Here is a 19,074-nt window from a genome sequence, read left to right as displayed (position 1 = left end):
TTAGCAGAACTCTAGATGGATAAAAGCAATACTCTTCAAAATCCATTATTAAAATAGGATATTTTGCTTTTCTGCAACGTTTTTATTCCAATGGATTTAATATGCTTTTTAATAGCTAATGCTACTGGAAGTCAGCAGTATGGCAGTATTTTCTCTAAATCATTATTTAAAAAACTGTTCTGCAAAATGTAAAATATTAATTTTTTTTCCCCCAAGAGGAGCCTAAAATGTAAAAAAAAAATAAAAAAATTCCAACCTGCTTCAAGCTAAAAACTGTGACTCAGATTCTGTAGCACTTAAATTGAAGAGCAATCCAACTAAAGCTGATTGGAGACTGCTGACTTTTTCTCATTTATCAGGGCTGATATTTGAAGCAGAGCACAACTCCCCAATGTACATCACATACCTGAACTCCTAGTGTGGAATGCTGGCATATGCACTTTTTCACCCATTAAAAAAGATAATCCTGTGAACAGTGAGACTAGAAGCAGAATCCAACTTAATAAGGTGGAATTGCACAGCTACAAAAGTAAAAATTAAAAAAGTCTCTGGGCATGGAAGAGTGCCACCAGCAAAAACAAAAAGCAAAACAAGATTAAAAACAGCAGAGCATGCTTTTGAGCACTGCTGAAAATGGCTGAAGGGTATCCTACAAACAGCCAGAAATGACAATATAAAGACATCAATCCTCCTTTTTTTTTTTTTTTTCTGTGCATGCTCAGGACCTCAACGAGATAGAAGACAATGAAGGGTTAGTTGGAGCCCAAACAATGCTGGCAGCAGTGTCTCACTAGCAAAGATCAGCAGTCTTGCAGCTGAGTTCAGCCCCTTTACATCCCTAATTAGCAGCATATTTTTAAGACAGAAAGTTGAAATACACTTTCAGCAGAGCTGCTTTAATCTCCCATATGAAAATGGGGCCAAAGCTTAGTTCTGCGTGACTGGTATCTGTATGCATGACTTTGTAGATAACTGATCTATTCACGTGATTCAAGTCCTCTGTGCACTTTTGGGGCTGGTGGACAGAAGACTGTCAGAGGAGGAGACTCAGGGAACACAAAGACTAGTCCTATCTCTGCCACTGGCCTCTGGGATGACCTTGCCCTCATCACTGCATCCCCTTCAGTCTCATTCTTATGAACGGGGACTATGGGACTGTTCTCCCTATAAAGCACTTGAGGTCCACTGCTAAAATGAGAAGTATTACTAGCAACACATATTTCAAGCTCTGTTTCAAGTTGCATTTCAGGTTACCAAACTGTAATCCTCCCAGGGAGCACACCCCAATGTCAGACTGCTGCAAAAAATGCTCCATGTTCTCCAAACGAAGTGTTTCCCTGCCACTGTGAGTGAAGCAATGGTGCTACCACTGGGATTCTTTTTTTCCTGGTCTGTTCCCTAAGGAAAGAAAAGGATGTGATCACACTATTCTCAGTCTGACTTTTACCTGCAATAACTCAGGGACACATCAGACAATTTTGCCAAACCAGAGAAAAGGAGAAAGGCCAAAGAGATATTAAGTTTCCCCATGTTTTGTGATAAATAGGCTGTCCAACAGAAGATGGGCAGACTAGTCCATATGCTGAGAGACAGCTTGCAGTGCAGGCTCAACCAAAACATCAGACACTAGGAAATCCACATAAAGGCAAGCCAGACAAAAATAAACTTCTTAAGTTTCATGGCTCGCAGAATTACTTTTTATTTGTGTATGGGTGGGGAGATGTTGTTTATTTTAAACAAATATTGCCAGTTCTGAGGCATTTAGCATTTACTTTTCTTCCCTTTAAGCACAGTGAAGCTTGATTCTCCTTTGTCTGAATTATTTCTCAGATATCAAAATACTGTTTGCAATATTTGTCCACTCAAGCAAACCAGAGTGAGCTCACTAACACCAAATGAAAGCAGTTTCTGATGACAAAATTTGGTTATCCTTTAGCATCTTAGCACAAATATTTTTGTCTTGAAATACACAAGTGTGCAAGAAATGCACATAAAAATGTGTTTGGAAGATATACAGCAAATAAAAATTAATTAACCATTAAAGACATCAATAAATGAGAAATTTTAGGGACTGGACATTCACAAACATGTATTTCTGTCCTGCCACTCTCTTCTTATAAGCCAAAGGGACATGAAAAGTCATATCATCTTCCTCCCCAAAGTGCTGAGATAAACCCTGCCACCTTCTGCATCTCATCTGCTAGAAGAAGTGGATGGATGGTATAAGAACTCTTTAGATTGCACAATATTTTTTGGCCTTCCAATACACTAGAATTTTACTATTTCATTGATTTTGTTTGTTTTTAAGAATGTTATATTCATGAGGCAGGATTTTTTGGCCAGTTAACTTGATCAAAACCTTTTCAATTAGATGCAGCTGGCCTAGAGTGTTGACATTTGGTCAACTACACACAGGCAAATTTATACTTGAGGCTCATTTGTTCCACATATCGAACGCTCCATATTCCACTGTCCAAGCTTTTATTAAAAGAAGTGTTGCTAGTCCTTGTACTCATATTGGCACACTTAAAGCCAAAAGGTAAGCAAATTTCTGGAAGATTGCAGTCTCTTAGACTTGGCTGGCTTAATTTACCATTTCTTTTCAATGTAATTTACTTCCCCAAAAAGTCAGTTAAAAAAATAGGATCAACACAATATTTCCAGGCTGAAGAATGCACAGCCTCCCTGTGCAGTATTTGGTCCAGCTTCCCACAAAATACACAAAACCCTGCTGACACTACAGCTTGTGGCTAAAATTGTTTTGGGTAAGGAAACGTGATCGATGGAGATGGCAGGTTCCAGAACACGCTCTCCAGTTTGGACAGGGTGGACACACACACGCACTAGGGACAAAGAAGGGAACAGTGTTCGCAAGTGCTTCACCTGCTGCAGCCCACGGGCTCCTGCTAGGGAGGATTCAAGCTGGAGACTCTGGAGGTTCCACTATTATCTGGGCCTTTGGGTACAGAAAACCTTCCTGCTTGTCTCCTCTGTGACCTGCTCTCTCACTGTCAGTTGCAGCTGAGGGATATATCGGGGGACTGAAACACTCCTGGCCACTGAACAAGTGCCTGCATATGAAAAATGCTTATTGTTACCTGGGAAAAGTACACAAAATTTTTGTCCCCTGAAAACATATTTTTAGTGTCCTGCAACCCTCTGAGTTTGGGTGCAGCAGAAGAGATGAGAGTACAAGTGTCCTACCAGTCCTCTAGAGGGAATGGAGACACAGCCAAGCATGTATTTCTCTTCATTATGCTGCTCTCTGTGGACCCACAGAATATAAAGACTCGTGGTCTTAATATGTTCACACCAGAACATCTATTTGCAGGATTTAAGCAACTACTTCAAACATAAACTTCTGTCTCACAGGATCATGAACTAATTTACCCTATTACCTACCCACCTGTGTGCAGGCTCAGGCATCTGCACCAGCTGAGCTGTGTACACAGCAAGCAGCCACACAAACAGGATCTTCTGCAGGCACCAACTCTGGAGGAGGTGACACTCCAGCCTGATGCTGGGGACTGCAGAAGCACAGGCAGGCCCAGAGCACCAAATCACAGCACTTAGGGTGCTCAAGTGAAGGTGGTGGACTGGGACTCTTGAGCAGGGCAGAGGCCTGAGTCTGTGCTTTGGGGCTATGGGATAAGTCTAATCATGGAGCATCACCCACACACAGGCCAATTATTTTGTTGTGATGCAAATAACACGTACAACAACACCACGGTTTCAATCTGGGGGGAACAAGAAGCAATGAAATCTAATTGCAAAGGCAATGAAATGGAGTGATTTGCAATCATTTTGCAAAGGCAGGCTTTCCTGTTTCCTCTGCTGACAAACCACGAACTTGTACCTGCAGAAAGGCTCAGTGTCTTATGGGCACGAAAAACCTAACAACTGTCTGTAAATAATTGCTTCCATTGCTCCACACCCTTAGCTACAGCACAAACCATCAATTAAATACAAAGACTTTTGCTAAGATGAAACTTTTGCCTGTGTCAACTGGGCCGCTAAAACTGTGCAATGAAAAGAGATTCATGGAGTCACAGCGGTCTCTGTGCAGCACTTGGACCCAACTCCGATATTTTTACTGGGTTTCCTTTCAACCTCTGCTCAGATTTCCAGGAGCTGTCATTACAGTGTCAAATACCTTCTTTGCAAAGTCCCTCAGTCTACGTTAAACTCTTAGGAATTTTAATCCGTCTGCCTAAAGAGACTCAGGAACAAGTTTTTCCAAGCCAAGTCATACCCCTCCCCACCTGCCTGTTTTTCTGCTTCCAAAAGCTCGGAATGAGAGTTTTCATTTAGTTTTGACCCAAAATGTAATGTTCCTGAAATTTACTTAGACAGTCCCCAAAAGATTAACAACCTTATTTATTAAAATGAACATTTTCCTAAAAAAAAAAATAAATAAATCTCAAGCAGGGATGAAAGTCTTTATGTTAAAATAAAGACTCCATTATGTACATGCAGACCTATGAACTTAAACCCTAATTACTAAACCATGTTAAGAAAAAAATAACTCAAATGAAAACATGAAAGACAAAAAGATGTATTTTTAGAGATGTAAGTGGCATTAATGTCAGAGACAAGATGAATACATCAATATGGTAGTGACCAGATTTGCTAGGGTGGCAGCCCATTATTATTAAGAATGTATTTTACATCAAAACCTCTAAATATGAGTTTCAGGCATGTGAGTACTCTCTTTTAATTCACATGGATTAATCATGGGCTTGAAGTTGCCTACGTGTTTGTATACTTGTAGAATGAAGAGTTACTTTTTAACATCCTTTCTTCCCATCCAGTATGTTAAGCTGAAGAGATATATGGCATATATGTAAGTGGTTTTTATTACTCTCAAATAACCTCTCAGAATATTGAGTTGCCATGATCACAAGTGACCTACAAAACCTAGTAACTGAGCTGCAGTTATGTTACAGATGTCACAAAGTTTACTCCAGAATCTTCTTTCTTCCTCTGATTTTCTCTAACTTTCCTTCTCTAAACAAGACCAAAGACTTCTGGCCATCACTGTTTCTCATTTCTATACCAGACCTGAAGAGGCACCCAGAAGATTAATTTTAAGGATACAGACTGTCAAGGAACAAATTACACATGTGGAACTGTACTAGCTATTTTCCCACATACATTAATATTAAATCTTTAAAACACTTCACCTATGAATCAGGAATGGCCTCCATACTGAGCATGTTTTAAAAGGTTACCATTTTGTTTTAAAAAGCAACTGTAAAGAAACAGCACATTATTCTAACTCATATTGTGCAAATCAATGGGAAAAGACAATTAGAAATAAAAGAGGACTTGGTTAGTGATACACATATTTGGAGCTAGAAAGAACATTAGGGAACACTGCACATATACATTTATCTTGGTATCCAGACTGAGTGTTTATATACACCTCACAAACCCAATTGAAATCCTTTCAGTCAGTATTCAAAATTTTAATTCTGTCACTTGCCTTTACTTTTTAATGCATTGGTGATGACACATGATGTGTCCAATCCATGCTCCACAACCAAAGAGTTTTAGCTCACACTGCTTTTACCTGTCAAGATCCTCAATTCAGCCTCACATGTGGCACTCACAATGTCATCCTTTTCAATAAATCTGCCTTGGCACCCACCCTGACACCCCTGTCATTATACCAGGTTGCTGCATTGCTGACATTTGACAAACAAGTAAACTAACACCATCATCCAGCAGCAAATGTTTCAGAAAAAGTATAAGCTTCTCAGTAAAAAATTGTTCTTTTTGCTCCCACATCTGCTAAAGAAGCTGGCATTTCTTCTGAACATATTGCCACTAAAATCTTTATTATTATGGGCTTCTAGAAAGTTAACAGCTAGAGGCTTGATCATGCAAGCACAGCTGGGCATACAGTTTGGCAGCATAAACAAAGCCATTGTCTTTGTATGATCAGATCCCAGCCAGCACAATAACATGGCAATTATATACACAGGTGAATCCATTCATTTGTAAGGCAGGAGATGGCATAAAGCATCTTCTAAAAGATAAGGAGAAAACATTCACAGCATTTTAATGCTGAAAAGCCCCGTCTGACAAACATATCTTCTCTAATCTGTTTTCATCTTTTAACAAGGAGTTCTTGTCATTTTACTAGAAGTACCAATTCAAAAATTCTGTTCACAAAACTGACCCACTACCTTAAAAACAATAAAAAGCTCCCAAGCAGAGTCTCTCAAATAAATGCAAATAAAACAAAATATTAACAGATAGAACAAGCTTATTACTGGTGATATATCTTTGCATAAATTAAAATTCTAACCTCAAGGCTTAATAACTTTATTAACTCGATACTACCTTCTTCTACAAGCTGTGATAGAAATACTGACTGTGACAAAGAAAAATAAAATTTTCACAAGAGCAAGATTTTGAAAAAGAACTCCTGATAAAAAGCAGCAAAAGGGGTACCTGAAAATGTGCACATATGCAAGTCACCTGATGCAGACACCATATGAAAAGAATTATCTTTTGAGTTTGCTGCACCACTAGTGTCTTTCAAAGGCCCTGGTATTTGGAGAGGCACTGCAGTAAGGAATGTCATCTTTTATTTTTTTCTTTTCTAAGATGAATGTCTGCCTTCTCCCTTAGGCTCTGGTCCTACTTTATGTTTCTACAGGCACGGCAGCACACATGTAAGCAGTTTTATTGAAATCAAGGAATCTTTATGCAGTTGAACTCATCCGCTGCCTTTGGGACATGGTCTTTAGAGAGCAAACTAATGGGATAGGTATCATCTTCCTTCTGCTATTCCATAACAACCAGGACAGAAAGCCTCCAGCCATGCAGAGGATCTGTGCAGGGTTACTCCTAGAACACATGAAATGCCCAAGCCTGCGCCTCCTGGGGGATCATGAAACACAGCAGTAATGCTGCATTGCTAAGAACACAGGAACCTCAGTTCTGCAAACACTTCCATATGTGATTAATCCTGAATGAACACTACTTAATTGGATTCCAGATAATAGTGTCTGAAGAAATCCTTACAGAAATACAAATTTACACTGGCTCAGATGGAAACTGTGACATCTGGGCTGAAAACCAACTAGCAACTAATTAGTTTAAGAAAAAGGATAAAAAAATGCCAGTGCAGTAGGACACAATGCCTAGCATGAGATGCCTTGCTTAGGTGTATTCCCCATTAGGATCTGCCTCCCTTAACACCTTTTCCCATGTTCTGGAAGAGGCATTTGGGACAGCAAGATGGGAACCTTTGCAGATATTCAGGCAAAGACAGTCTTTTATGCTTGTAGGTGTGTATGCAGAAACAGGCAGTCACTTCCCCACACCCAGTGATTGTAAACCCAATGACAACTGACTCACAGTCCTGGGTCTGTGAGAAATGTGAGCTGCAAGTAAACTGACACTCAGTCTGTAAAAGGAAAAGGCTAACACATCTGGGAAAAAAGACTGGCAATGCAAGAGAGAGAAAGCTGGAAGAGGCAATAGTACGGGAAGCCAGCAGTGGACCACAAGATACATTTGAACAACCAACGTGCTGCAAAGGTCAAGGCAATCTGCAGCAATCCCCACATACAAACACAGGTCCTGCCAGGGAGAGAGCAGAGAACCCCACATGGTACAACTGCATCCAGGAGGGTGACCCAGGCTCTGTGCAGGACATGGCCATACAGGCTGGGGAACATGTTGTAGGAAGCTAAACTAAAATACAGATATTTAGGGCAATGCACACACCAAAAGCAATCAGTGGGACTGGCGGGATTGATTTACATACAGGGTTGAGTAACAAATTCTATCCCAAGGAATGAAGGCAGGCCATGCATGGACAGCTTCACTTTTGCAGTGGGGTGCAAAACACACCCTTCCATGTCTGCTGGCTCTGGAGCCCCCCCATAGCCCCATCCTGCTTGGGTGGTCTCTGTACAAAGAGCAGGAAAGAGAAAGGCCAAACTCAAGAGAGGGAAGGATACAAACCTCCTTTCAACACAACTGCTTTCTGGCATCACCTGACATTGCTTTGTCAGGACAGCCAACCCATGGCCCATGATAATCCAAACACTCCTCCATCAGTGCCTCCCTCCCTTGTTCCCACCCCACAGCTCCTGCAAGGGAAGATACTGATATTGCCATAGAAAAAGTGACCCATAAGTGCCCTACATCTAAACTTTTCCCAAAGGATAAGTGGTGGAGAAGCTGGAGGAACTGCCTCCTAGTTACCGAACAATAGGTTAGAGACTAGGGTTAACAGCCAGGAATAGAGACCTGGATTCTTGTTTTCTTCATGTGGAAGAGATTCCAGATGAGGAAAATGGCCCATCCTTCAGGAATTAAAAGAAGGGGTTCCGAGTATCCCTTTCACACTGTAAAATATAAGATCTGTAGAGCTGAAATAAAACTAGCAAAAAAAAGCTGCTTTAATTTAATGACTTTGGATGCAAAACACATCAACATATCAAGGGAGTAACAGCAGCTACAGAATTGTTCTTTGCAATGATAGCATTTGCTCCTCTAGCTGTACTTTTCCACTTCTCCCACCTGGATTGCATCTCCAGACTGATGCTACACATCTCTGTAAGGTCACTCCCTATGTTATTATTAAGTTTCAATATGTACTTATATTTAGTACATTTAGTAATCCAGTCTGATACGGGATTGATTCCCAGAAATGGTTTGTATTATTGTGCAATTGTGTCTTGAGCTCTCCCAGACTTAAAAGTTTCTTCTACTCGTTGCCTCAGTGTGGTTTTATTCTCTGTGTTGTAAGTGGCTTTACAGGTAGGTGCCTTCCAAGCCCAAGGAGAACAAAGGTACTGACTTTAAAGGCTGACACACTGTTTCCTAGTGGACGTCGGTGATACCACAGTGATACTTGTAAGGTCCCTACAGTCTGGGATTTTTTCCTTCCTCCCTGGCCCTGTTTACTCTCCTGAAGGTAGGATGTTTTGTTAACTGATGGTCTTAAAGAAATTCTTTGGTGTATGATATTCCTTGCCCTGTTTCCCCCCCTTTGTTACATTATGTCTTCTATTCAAGCAGCCAAACCAGAGCTGGCAAACAGCCTCTCTCTAGGTTTTTCACATGTTGCTGCAAGGCAAAAATAAACAGTTGTTTCCAGTTTGCATTGTGGGGGCTACAGATGTATACTAATTAACCTTTCAGTCTGCTAATGGAAAGCTGAGAGATTTAAATGTACTTTTCTAAGGCAGAGACCAAAGTCTATGTACACCTGTCCTTTTTATTGTTGGGTTCTGTGATGCCTGGAGCACAGCACAACCTCATCTCCTCCCTTTATGTTGACTCTGAAGGCATTTTCAGATTTCAGCAGGGCTTTACAAAAGGCCAGGAGGCAGAGATAACATCCTTCTGAAATTCAAGGACATTATGTGTCTTTTTGGAGCAGCAATGATGCCAAGGATAATATTTGGGTTGACCTGAAACCATTTGAAGGATGGGGAACTTCAGAGCGTGGTAACAGGAACTACATCATAACATGGGAACTTCACTGTTTTGTTAAGATGCTGCAGTATTTACTCAAATTTCTTACCTTCCTTTTGTTTTCTAGAGCAAAAAATTAATATAAACAAACAAACAAAACCAACCTCCAAGGCCAGGTCTCATATACCCTTCAGGCAAAAGTATTATCAAGCCTGTCATATCAAACAGTCTGAGTAGAAGAAAGGAAAACTGGAAATGAATCTGCAGTTTATATCCAGTTTTGGTATCAGGTTTAGAACTGGTTGCTACACAAATGAATGAAACAATCTCAGATGTGCAAAGCCAGTACTGCAGAGACCTTCCCAAGAGGAGGAAGCAAGGATCTGTTTCCTTCTTTAAGTTTTAGAAGCTTTACCTCATGATACTCTCGTTTGCCAAATATTTCTTGGAATCTTTCAAATAACTGTTCATTCTTGTCGCTCCTGTTGTGCTTCAGCCAAAATACTGGGCCTTTCTCTGGTGATGCTGCCCCTGTTGGAGTCCAGAGTCAACTGATGTCCTACCATGGCAATGTGCTACTCCTGTTTGAAGCATCTAATCTCTTCCATGGCAGTGTGTGTACCTGTGCACAGAACAGGGATGTGTACACACACACGTACCTATCAGAGATACAGATGACACAGGGGCAGACTTGTACCAAGGTACCTAAAGAAACAGGAAAGTACTGGTGTTCAGCTAATTCCTAACACCTTTAAAAAGCTGGCTCCAGGACCTCTTCCTGCCTGCTCCACACAAACTACTTTCCAGTGTTTGTTGCTATATTTATCACTCAAATTACAGTATTACCGAGAGGCCTCAGGCAGGCTCGTTCTCCCTTCTGTCTCTCAAGTACGCAGTGGAAAGGTCTCTACTGCTCAGACACCACCATTTCAAACAGTTAAAATGACCAATCTCTCCACATTGTCATCACTTCTCCAGCATCATCAGGAAATCTTTTCATCTATCCTCAAATGACAATTATACATACTTACTGTCAGCAACCACTTGCTTATAAGATTTTTATTACCCTAAATGCAGGAGGACTTCTTAATGCATTATTATGATGGGAAAAATCAGGAAACGAAGAGTCAAGACCGAAAACTCAGTCCTCATTTTCCTATCTACAAAAAATTCATTCCAGTTGGGGGTCCTAAAAGTATTCTTTACACAATAATAAAAAGAAGAGATCTGTCAACCAATGAAGGGGAAACTAATATTTCTCCTATCTTTTTGTAGCAGGAATATACAGAGTGACTTGACAGGCTACAGACTTCATTGAAAGGGGTGCCCTTCCTCCAGCCAAAACATGTATCCAATGATTTCCATGAGATCAGCTGATGAAAATTATTCAGTGGCTTCAAAATAACAAGGCAATTTTTTTTTTAAAAGTCTGTACAGTAAGGGTATGAAAAACTTCAGCTGCTTATTGCCTCAAAACTTGTGAGACAACTGTCTTCATTCTGGGTTAGCTTCATTTGGACTTAAAATCGTGACACTGCAGGAGAAAATGTATTCATCTATTGTCATTTACACAAAAAGATTGGACTTGCACATTTGGGGCGAATTATTTAAACTAATTAAAGAGGGAAAAAAACAACAGAGAGATTTAAAGAACTCAATTTTAAAGATGTTTTCCCATATACCCCTGCCGTGCTAACAACAAACATAGAACATTTTGGCCCCAAAATGATTCATTTGCCAAACAAGAGCAACTGGAAAGGTTTTACCATAAGCTATGGTTCAACTTTACATATAAAATTATGACATTTTATGCTACAATCCTCAGATGAAATCCTTTTTTAATTCACACTTAAGACTGAATGCAGGGGGACAGAGAAGGACCATCAGCTGCTGAAGTTCCCTACTTTCCGAACACTGGGAGAGTTCATGCTTCACTCCTGCTATTTTTGTTTTAGGAAATGAAGGAATTAGTACTCAATGGGCTGATGAAATCATTGAAAAGGCACTCACACTTACTCTAGAATATGACCAGGTATCTGCAAATAGCAGTTTAAATGCTGTATAGGCAACGTGTCAACCTGGTGCAGAAGGTCTAGAAAGCAAAAATAATTCTATAAAGGACTCACTGCCTTCAATGTGCTCTTTTCTGATGCACCACAGCAGAAGCCATGGGAGTGCTCCCTGAAGAAGCCACGACCTCACCATCCGTTCCCAGGATAAGATGGACCTTTGCAGTAATCAGCAAATCATGTCTCATCTCAGAAAGGAACAAACAGAGACTGCCACGAAAAATTGCTTGCAGATCTCTGAGGACTGATGTATGAGTGAGGTACATAATTAAAAAGGGAGACAGACTGAAGAAGTCCTGAGTTGGTAAAGCAGAAGTCACAGGAGACTCATATTTAGTAACACGGCAAAAGTGAGGTCATAAACCGGAGCAACCGAACAGGAAAAAGGAGAAAAGCACATGGTGAAGGACTGGACAGGTCCCAAATGGCCAAAGAGAAAAGCTCAAAAGACTGCAGACTGAGTTTTGGCAGAAAAACACAGAGAAAAATCTGTTGTCTATTCCTGATGGACCCTTTGAAGTTTTCTGGATCTAATATGATTTTTGTCTGTCATTCTTTGCCAAAAAAGATAAACCCTGCCAGGGAAAGACCCACCTTACCATATCCTTATACTAATACAAAAACAAATGGTCTGTTTTAAATATCAAACACTTAAAATGCCAAATCTTTCTTCTACGATGTGTTTGAGATTTTGATATTTTCAAGCTGCCATACTTGCAATTATAACAGACCAAAGCTGTACCTGGTTATATACCTTGTACTTTACCAAATTATGTCCAAAGAAAGGCCTTGGTCCTACACCTACAGCTTCACCACTAGCTCCAGCCATACTTCACTGAACAGGATGAGCCAACCTTTAAACCCTTCCCTGGAATTATTTTAGTTCATACTTTCAAGTGCCTTACTTCCGTGCCTTGTAGATGGAGGACATAGTCAACAATACTGAAAATAGGCACTCAGCTAAAAACTATCATGTAATCATTACATTTATGACGCTCAGCCCACCACAGACACTAGTTCCCATTAAAATGACAGCTTTTACTATGTATTACTCTAAGCAATATACTGAGAATTTCACATCCATTTGCAACTCTAATACATTGAAGTGCCCCAAATACCGTTCTGCCATTGCTATTGGCAGATGCTTTTTAGTAGTGACATTCATATGAGGATTGTTAGCTAACTAGCAAATCTGGAACTCAAGTATGCGTTAATTCAGAGTAGCAAGAAAAGAGTGGGACAAGAGAAACAGGAGTCCAGAAAATAGAAAATTAGCCCTCAAAGACAGTAAATGCACCTTCATAATAGTTAGTGTGACACCGACACTTTAAAGGCTATGTTGTCTTCCCAACACAGAATGTTCTAAACAGCTTTAAACATCCATATGTTTGACACTAAAATATGTTGTTTTACCTGCTTGGATCTCTTGTATTGTCCTAAACCAACTTTACCATCCCTCCACAAACTACTTGTGTTTATCCAAATGCAGTTCTTGTCTCCCCAGCTGTACAATCCTAGATTTCTGTATAATAATGGCATTGGCCACTTATTTGGGCATGTTCTTATTTTATTGAGGTCATTACAGACTTTTTCTCTGCTCTCTACAGTTGCATTAGCAGCTTCCTTCCTATTTTTAAATCAGCAGCTAATTTCAGCAACTAAGTGCCTATTGTTTCTTCAGGGTCACTCATAAAACAAACACCATTATTGATCTTTCTGAATCTACCACTAGTTTTTCCCTTTTATCTCATCTGAGTGACTATTCAAGGGGCAATTTCTCAATAAACCAGGACATCTATCCTAGATAAACTAGGGTATCTGAAGAGAGAGATTTTTCTGTCTATGTGTGCTAATACAGCTCCTATCACAGCAGTAGCCAAGCAACTCATAAACATTTTGTCTCCACTCTACAACACCTTTTTAAAGGGAAAAGTGTTGTTAACTGTCTTTTATAAACAAGGAAGTAAGACACGGGGATTTAGTGCTTCGAAGGCAAAGAGCACTGCAAAATGTACAATTTTCTACATTTTAACCACGATGGCATCTTCCCTCTATTTTTGTAGGCACTCTGGATACACAGTTGCTTATTTGCTGGACTACAGCAACTGATGACCTGGCCAGTTGGTATTTATTCTGCATTTCTGATGAGCATCTGAAGACAACAGACATCACAGACATAGAAAAATCATGTTAAACTGAACTGTTGCCTTTATTTCACCTACCGTTATTATTAAACTTCAATACAATTCTTGAGGCCTAAACCCTAAACCTATTTGCTGTCCTCCAGTCACGCCAAAGGAAATTTTGGCTTTGCACAGGAAAATGTGATACCAAAATGCAAAGCAGCCCTTAAACGTAATAAGACCTAAGTGACATGTTTCAGACATCAAGTATCTGCCATTACCGCTTTGGCCAAGCGTGGCAAATTTGGTCCCTTTAAAATTAATTCAAGACCAATCCACAAAGAAACTTTAAATGCAGTTTGACTGCTATAACACACCATCAGTTATCAGAAAAAAATTTCCAATGGTCCCCTGGCATATCATCACTATCTAGGCACTTTCTGCCCGGTTTCTCTCTCTTTACTCACAGGGATAGAAGTTGGGCTTGCTGATCTTGCTCTTGCTGAACACTAGATCAACATACCACTAAAGAGAGGGGGTGGGAAGCTAACGGTGTAGGACTAGAGACTGCTGCCTGTGCTGGATTTGCCTGCTGTGCTGGGCCACGTGGAGCTGGATGAGCCCATGAGCGAGAGCCCACCTAGTGAGAGACAGGAGTCACTGAGCTGGGCCCAGCTCTGCACTGCTGCTGCTGGAGCTTCTGGGATCCTTCTCTGTATGACACTACCCATGCACACAAAAATATACTGTGGGTTCTGTGCCAGGTCAGTTATGTCTGTGTGCTTCATTACAGGGCAGGCAGAGCACTTCTGTCCTGCTGTAACACTTCTCAGGTTTATTAAACACAGTTTAAGAAGTTTGTCCCCAGACAGGAAATTTGTGCCAAAGGTCTCAGGGATGCCAAACACCATTTGGTAGGGGCAATAACACTGCCATTTAAATGTATTGTTACTCTTATTATTAAGCTACTATATTAGCATGAAATATGTAAGTTTTTATGAGAATACAAAGATCAAACACGCTAATTGCATAATGAATAAAGAAGTAGCTAGAAACCACTCAAGGATCCGGAAACAAGTGAATCCCCTGGATAAAAGGCATTCACTTAATCAGGGTATCTGAGTTGCATTCTCAACTCAAATATTTATTTTCTCCTTACTTGTATGCAATAACGTTTTTTGAGAAACAAAATACAGACTGATGCCCTCAGTAGGTTTTTCCTTCACTTAAGAAAGCATGCATCAGGCAAACCTTGGAAAACAAGAGGAAGAAAAGTCTTAGTAAAGATATCATGATGGTATTAGGTCAGGCAGACATCAGCCTGATCTACCACAAAGTTGTATGCGAACCCATCACAAGTTACAGGAGCACGTTCTGTGCCTCTTGACACTCTGGTGAACTAACACCCAGTACCAATCATCCCCTGGCCTGACAGCTCTCTTCCTACCTAGTGGTAGACTCTGGGCTCTCTACAGTTTCTGCCTCTACTTGCTAAGTCATGTTAAAACTAGAGACTGCTTTGTCTTCACTTGAACTTTACATCCTGTTAGTCTGCACAAAGGAAGTGAGCAATGTGAATAGCACACCTGTTTTTTCCAAGTGAAGATGCACTTTGTTGGATATTATTGCCATTCAGATATCTATTTAGCAACCCAGTCAAAGGCTATGACCAGCTGTACAGCATATAATGATTTTTTGAAAGGAAAGAAAATGCCACTAAAACAAAAGGCCCCGTTCTGCTTCTGAGTAAACAAATGGGAGTTTTACAAAGGTTCAAAAAGGAAAGGGATTAACATGCTTCAACGTGGTAATGGTCTCAACTGTTCACATTAAAATTTTCACAGTAAATTAAACCATGACAGAGGTAGGAAAGAAGTCAATTTTCAGTGGCTCATGCTGTTCTGCTGACATAAATTGCCATTTTTTAGGTAGTATATCCACCAACTGGTACAATGATAGAATTATAAAACCACAACCCGTTGTTGATTATGTTCGGCCTTTTGCATGCTAATTTTAGTCTGCTCTGCCAAAATAATTGAAAGTACCACCTTATTTACAGGCTTCTAGATATTTAGCAGCCTCTCGCTATTCTTTTTTCACCAACCTTCGCTTAAGCCTGCAGTGTTGGCCTTCCCTCCCTGTATAGTGTCTGCTGTTCAACACCACTTCTGCCTCCTCAATTCTGCTCAGGACACCTTTCCAGCACTTATACCCATCCTTTCCAGGGCTCTCTTGTCAAGGATAATGTTAAATGTCAGTCCATCTTTACCCTGCTCCTCTATGTTTCCCTGCATACAACACTTCACTATCTTCTTTACAGTCTATAAAGACCAGCAACTTTCCTTGACTAGAGAATGATGGCATGAAGCACTACCCAGTCATCCCAGTAAGACTGAAGAACACAAGTAAATACAGACTCACTGGTTGATGCCTGCCAAGAGTTCCCACAACACGTGTTACTCAGTGAGTTTACACAACAGTGACCAAAAGGGAGGGAAGGGACCGGCAGTGTAAGTGTGCCACGGTAACAGATCCCCTGGAGAAAGCTCTGCCCTGCGTTATTGTAGCAGCACCAGAAGTGGCTGTTTAAACACAATCCAGCCCTTATCTGACCGCCAAATGCCCACGATGCCTTTGCACCTCAGCTGTATCATGGCAGCATAAAACAAAAAAATGACAAAGGCCTATGAAAGAAAGTCAACCCACTAAAGGACAAGGTGCGGCGGGAGGCCTGACACCCGAAAAGCGCGGGTGGCAGGTGGGTTGGGGGGCTGCCACAGAGCCAGACCCCGCTTCACTCACCAAGCTGAGCTGAGCCTCCCGCGCCCACCGGCCCCGGGGACACCCGCAGCCTGACTCCGGCCCTCGCCCTCTGCACACCTGTCCCTGCCCCAGCCCGTGCCCCCTTCCCCGCAAGTCCCGGGCCCGCAGCGCTGTCCCCGCCGGTGCCTGGGCCGCGCCGGGCCGGGGGCGGCGGCCGCGCTGCCCCTGCCCTGCCCCGGGCCGCGGGGGCCCCTCTGCCCCCCGGGGGAGCCGGGGGCCGGGGCGAGGGAGGGCGTATAATAAACAGCATCGTTGTCATGCGGGCAGGGCTGCCGGCTCCCCGAGCCTCCTCCCCGCGATAACAACCCAGGTACAGCCCGCGCTCGCCCCCCTCCCTCCCTCCTCTCCCTCCTCTCCCTCCTCTCCCTCCTCCTCCTCCTCCTCCTCCTCCTCCTCCTCCCGGGGGGCCGGGGAGAAATCTGCAGATCAAAGAAAAGATGCACAATAATAGCGGGGTGGGCGCGCACCGCGGCCCCCCGTCCGGCGGGGCCGGGGCCGGGCCCTCCGGCGGCTCCGTGGCCGCGGCCCGGCCGTGCCCGCCCGGCGGTGCGGGGCGAGGGGGGCGGCGGCGCAGGGCCGGGTGCCCCCTCCGCGGTACTCACCCGGGCCGGCCAGTGCGGGTACCCCTTCATTTTGGCGAACACCAGGTCTCCAGCCTTGTATTCTCGGGGCCGCGGACGAGCCATCGGGAGCCGCCGTGGGAGCCGCCGTGTGTCCCCCCGCCCTCCCGCACCCCCCGCCCCGCGCACGCCGCCCCGGGGGCAGCCGGGCGAGCCCCCGCGGGGTGCGATGCGCCCGGGCACGGGGCGCAGCCGGGAGCGGGGCCGGGCCGCGGGCGATCCCCGATCTCTCCGGCGGCGGCGGCGGCGGCGGCGGCAGGAGGAGATGGGGTGTGTGTGTGTGTGTGTGTGTGTGAGTGTGTGTGTGCGTGTGTCTGTGTGTGTGAGTGTGTACGCGGGGGAGGGGGAGGCCTTGGACACAACCCCAGCAGCCCCCGGTACCAGGGAGCGGGGCTGGCCGGGCGGGGGCGGCCGGGGAGCCCTCGCCCCGCGGCGGCGGCGGGCGCGGCGCTGCCCGCGGCCCCCCCGTGCGCGCTGGGCTACGCCGCCCGCGCCGCCCGCTCCATCCCCGCCGCAGCCGCCGCGGCCCCGGGAATATGGAGCCGGCTCCGCCGAATTACTCCTCGGGCAGCGACCGAAAACAGGATCTTCTTATCCCCCCCCTCCCTCCCCAGCCCGCCCGCGCCTCCCCCCCGCGCTTTCCCTTCCTGTTATTTTCTAGGTACACAGATCGGTTTCTATGAAAATAGGAGAGCAGAGAGCGCTCCAGTCCCGCCCGGCCCTCCCTTCCTCGCCGAAGCATGACATGGTTCTTTATGCGCGCCCGACATGGAGGCTGGGCGGCGAGGAGAAGCCGGCCGGTGTTTGCAGCAGGGCGTCCGCTTCTCCCGGCCGAAGGCTCCCGGCCTTTGGGCCTGGGAATGCCCTGTCCCCCCTTGTCCTGGAGGCCCAGGCCCCTGGTGCCTGCAGACCCCTCTTGAGCCCTCCCCGTGCCACCGGGACCTGCCCCTGAGCAAACCCCAGGCAAAGGCCTGGCTCCCAGGCATGGGGTTCTCCCAGTTCTGTACCCAACCTGTTCCCCACCGCCAGCCCCTCCACCTGCCTTCTCAGCCTAAAACTAAAACCCACGGCCACCAAACCATGGACCTTGGAGCTGCACAATGGGGGCTTCCCCTCACAGGGTGTTTGGGATCTGGCACTTGCCAGATGATGCTGGTTTCTACAAATGTCCACCCCTGTGGAAGGGAAGCGCTAGGAACTCACAAATCCTAAAGTGCTGCTTTTACCATAATGTTACCAGTTCAGTTGTAATGTGCAGACATCAATTATTACTGACATTTGTTACACTGAAGTATTGTCTAGTGGAGCAAAACTAGAAAGGCACCTGCAAGGTGGGCTACAAGTGGAAAAGCTTAGAACAGGTTTTTCTGCAGGTCTGGCTGAGACTGTAGCAGTGGATTCCCCTACCACTCCCACATTCAAGATGGCAACTGTCCTCTTTAGGTTTAGGGAGGCAGCTCTGGCTGAGTGCTTCTCTGAGTCCCAAGGAAAGCACCTGGCCACAGGCAGTTCCTGCTGATGAAGAAGGAAATAGATGGCTGAAGACTGTAGGGTCACATTTTGGGGAGGGGGTAGATGGACCATAGAGAGCACTTCCAGTCTGCAAGGGCTGGTAATGACAGAGAAATAAGACAAATAAATCCTTCTTCTAGCACCTGTTCCTGGGCTGGAATGGGACCAAGAAGACTCTTGCTGTTTATGGTATCCCCAGATGTGGCTCTGGTACCCAAATGCCACTGTTGCTAGTATGTAAGTCAATAAAGTTTGTCACTCTGGGTCGTAAAGAAGGATAAGCACTTCCCTGCTGGTGAAAGCACTGCTGTAAAATCATTAACTCAGGTATCAGTAGCAGACTAATAATGAAAAAAAAAAAATCCAAAAAGCCAGATAAACATTTAGATGATTAGCCTGCACTGTGCTCAGTGCTGTTATGTGTTCCTGAAGTACTGCAATCAGTGACAGGGTTGCCAGTGCAGCCACCTTCAGTATAGACAT

General features: G+C 43.9%; 1 protein-coding gene across 1 annotated transcript in view; it reads right to left on the bottom strand.

Annotated features, from left to right (window-relative positions):
• Positions 1-17,510, bottom strand: part of HDGFL3 (HDGF like 3) — a 51,970-nt gene extending 34,460 nt beyond the window's left edge. The window contains exon 1 of the mRNA XM_027715808.2: positions 17,062-17,510. Within this exon, the coding sequence (XP_027571609.1) occupies positions 17,062-17,145 (84 nt within the window). The 5' untranslated portion in view covers positions 17,146-17,510. The remainder of the gene's footprint in view (positions 1-17,061) is intronic.
• Between the last annotated feature and the right edge of the window lie 1,564 nt (positions 17,511-19,074).

The sequence above is a fragment of the Pipra filicauda genome, unplaced genomic scaffold (assembly GCF_003945595.2).
Source record: "Pipra filicauda isolate LSUMZ 115617 unplaced genomic scaffold, ASM394559v2 scaffold7_size6619720_pilon, whole genome shotgun sequence".
Taxonomy (NCBI): Eukaryota; Metazoa; Chordata; class Aves; order Passeriformes; family Pipridae; genus Pipra; species Pipra filicauda.
The sequence above is the reverse complement of the archived record's forward strand: the minus strand, read 5'-3'. Positions and strand labels throughout refer to the sequence as shown.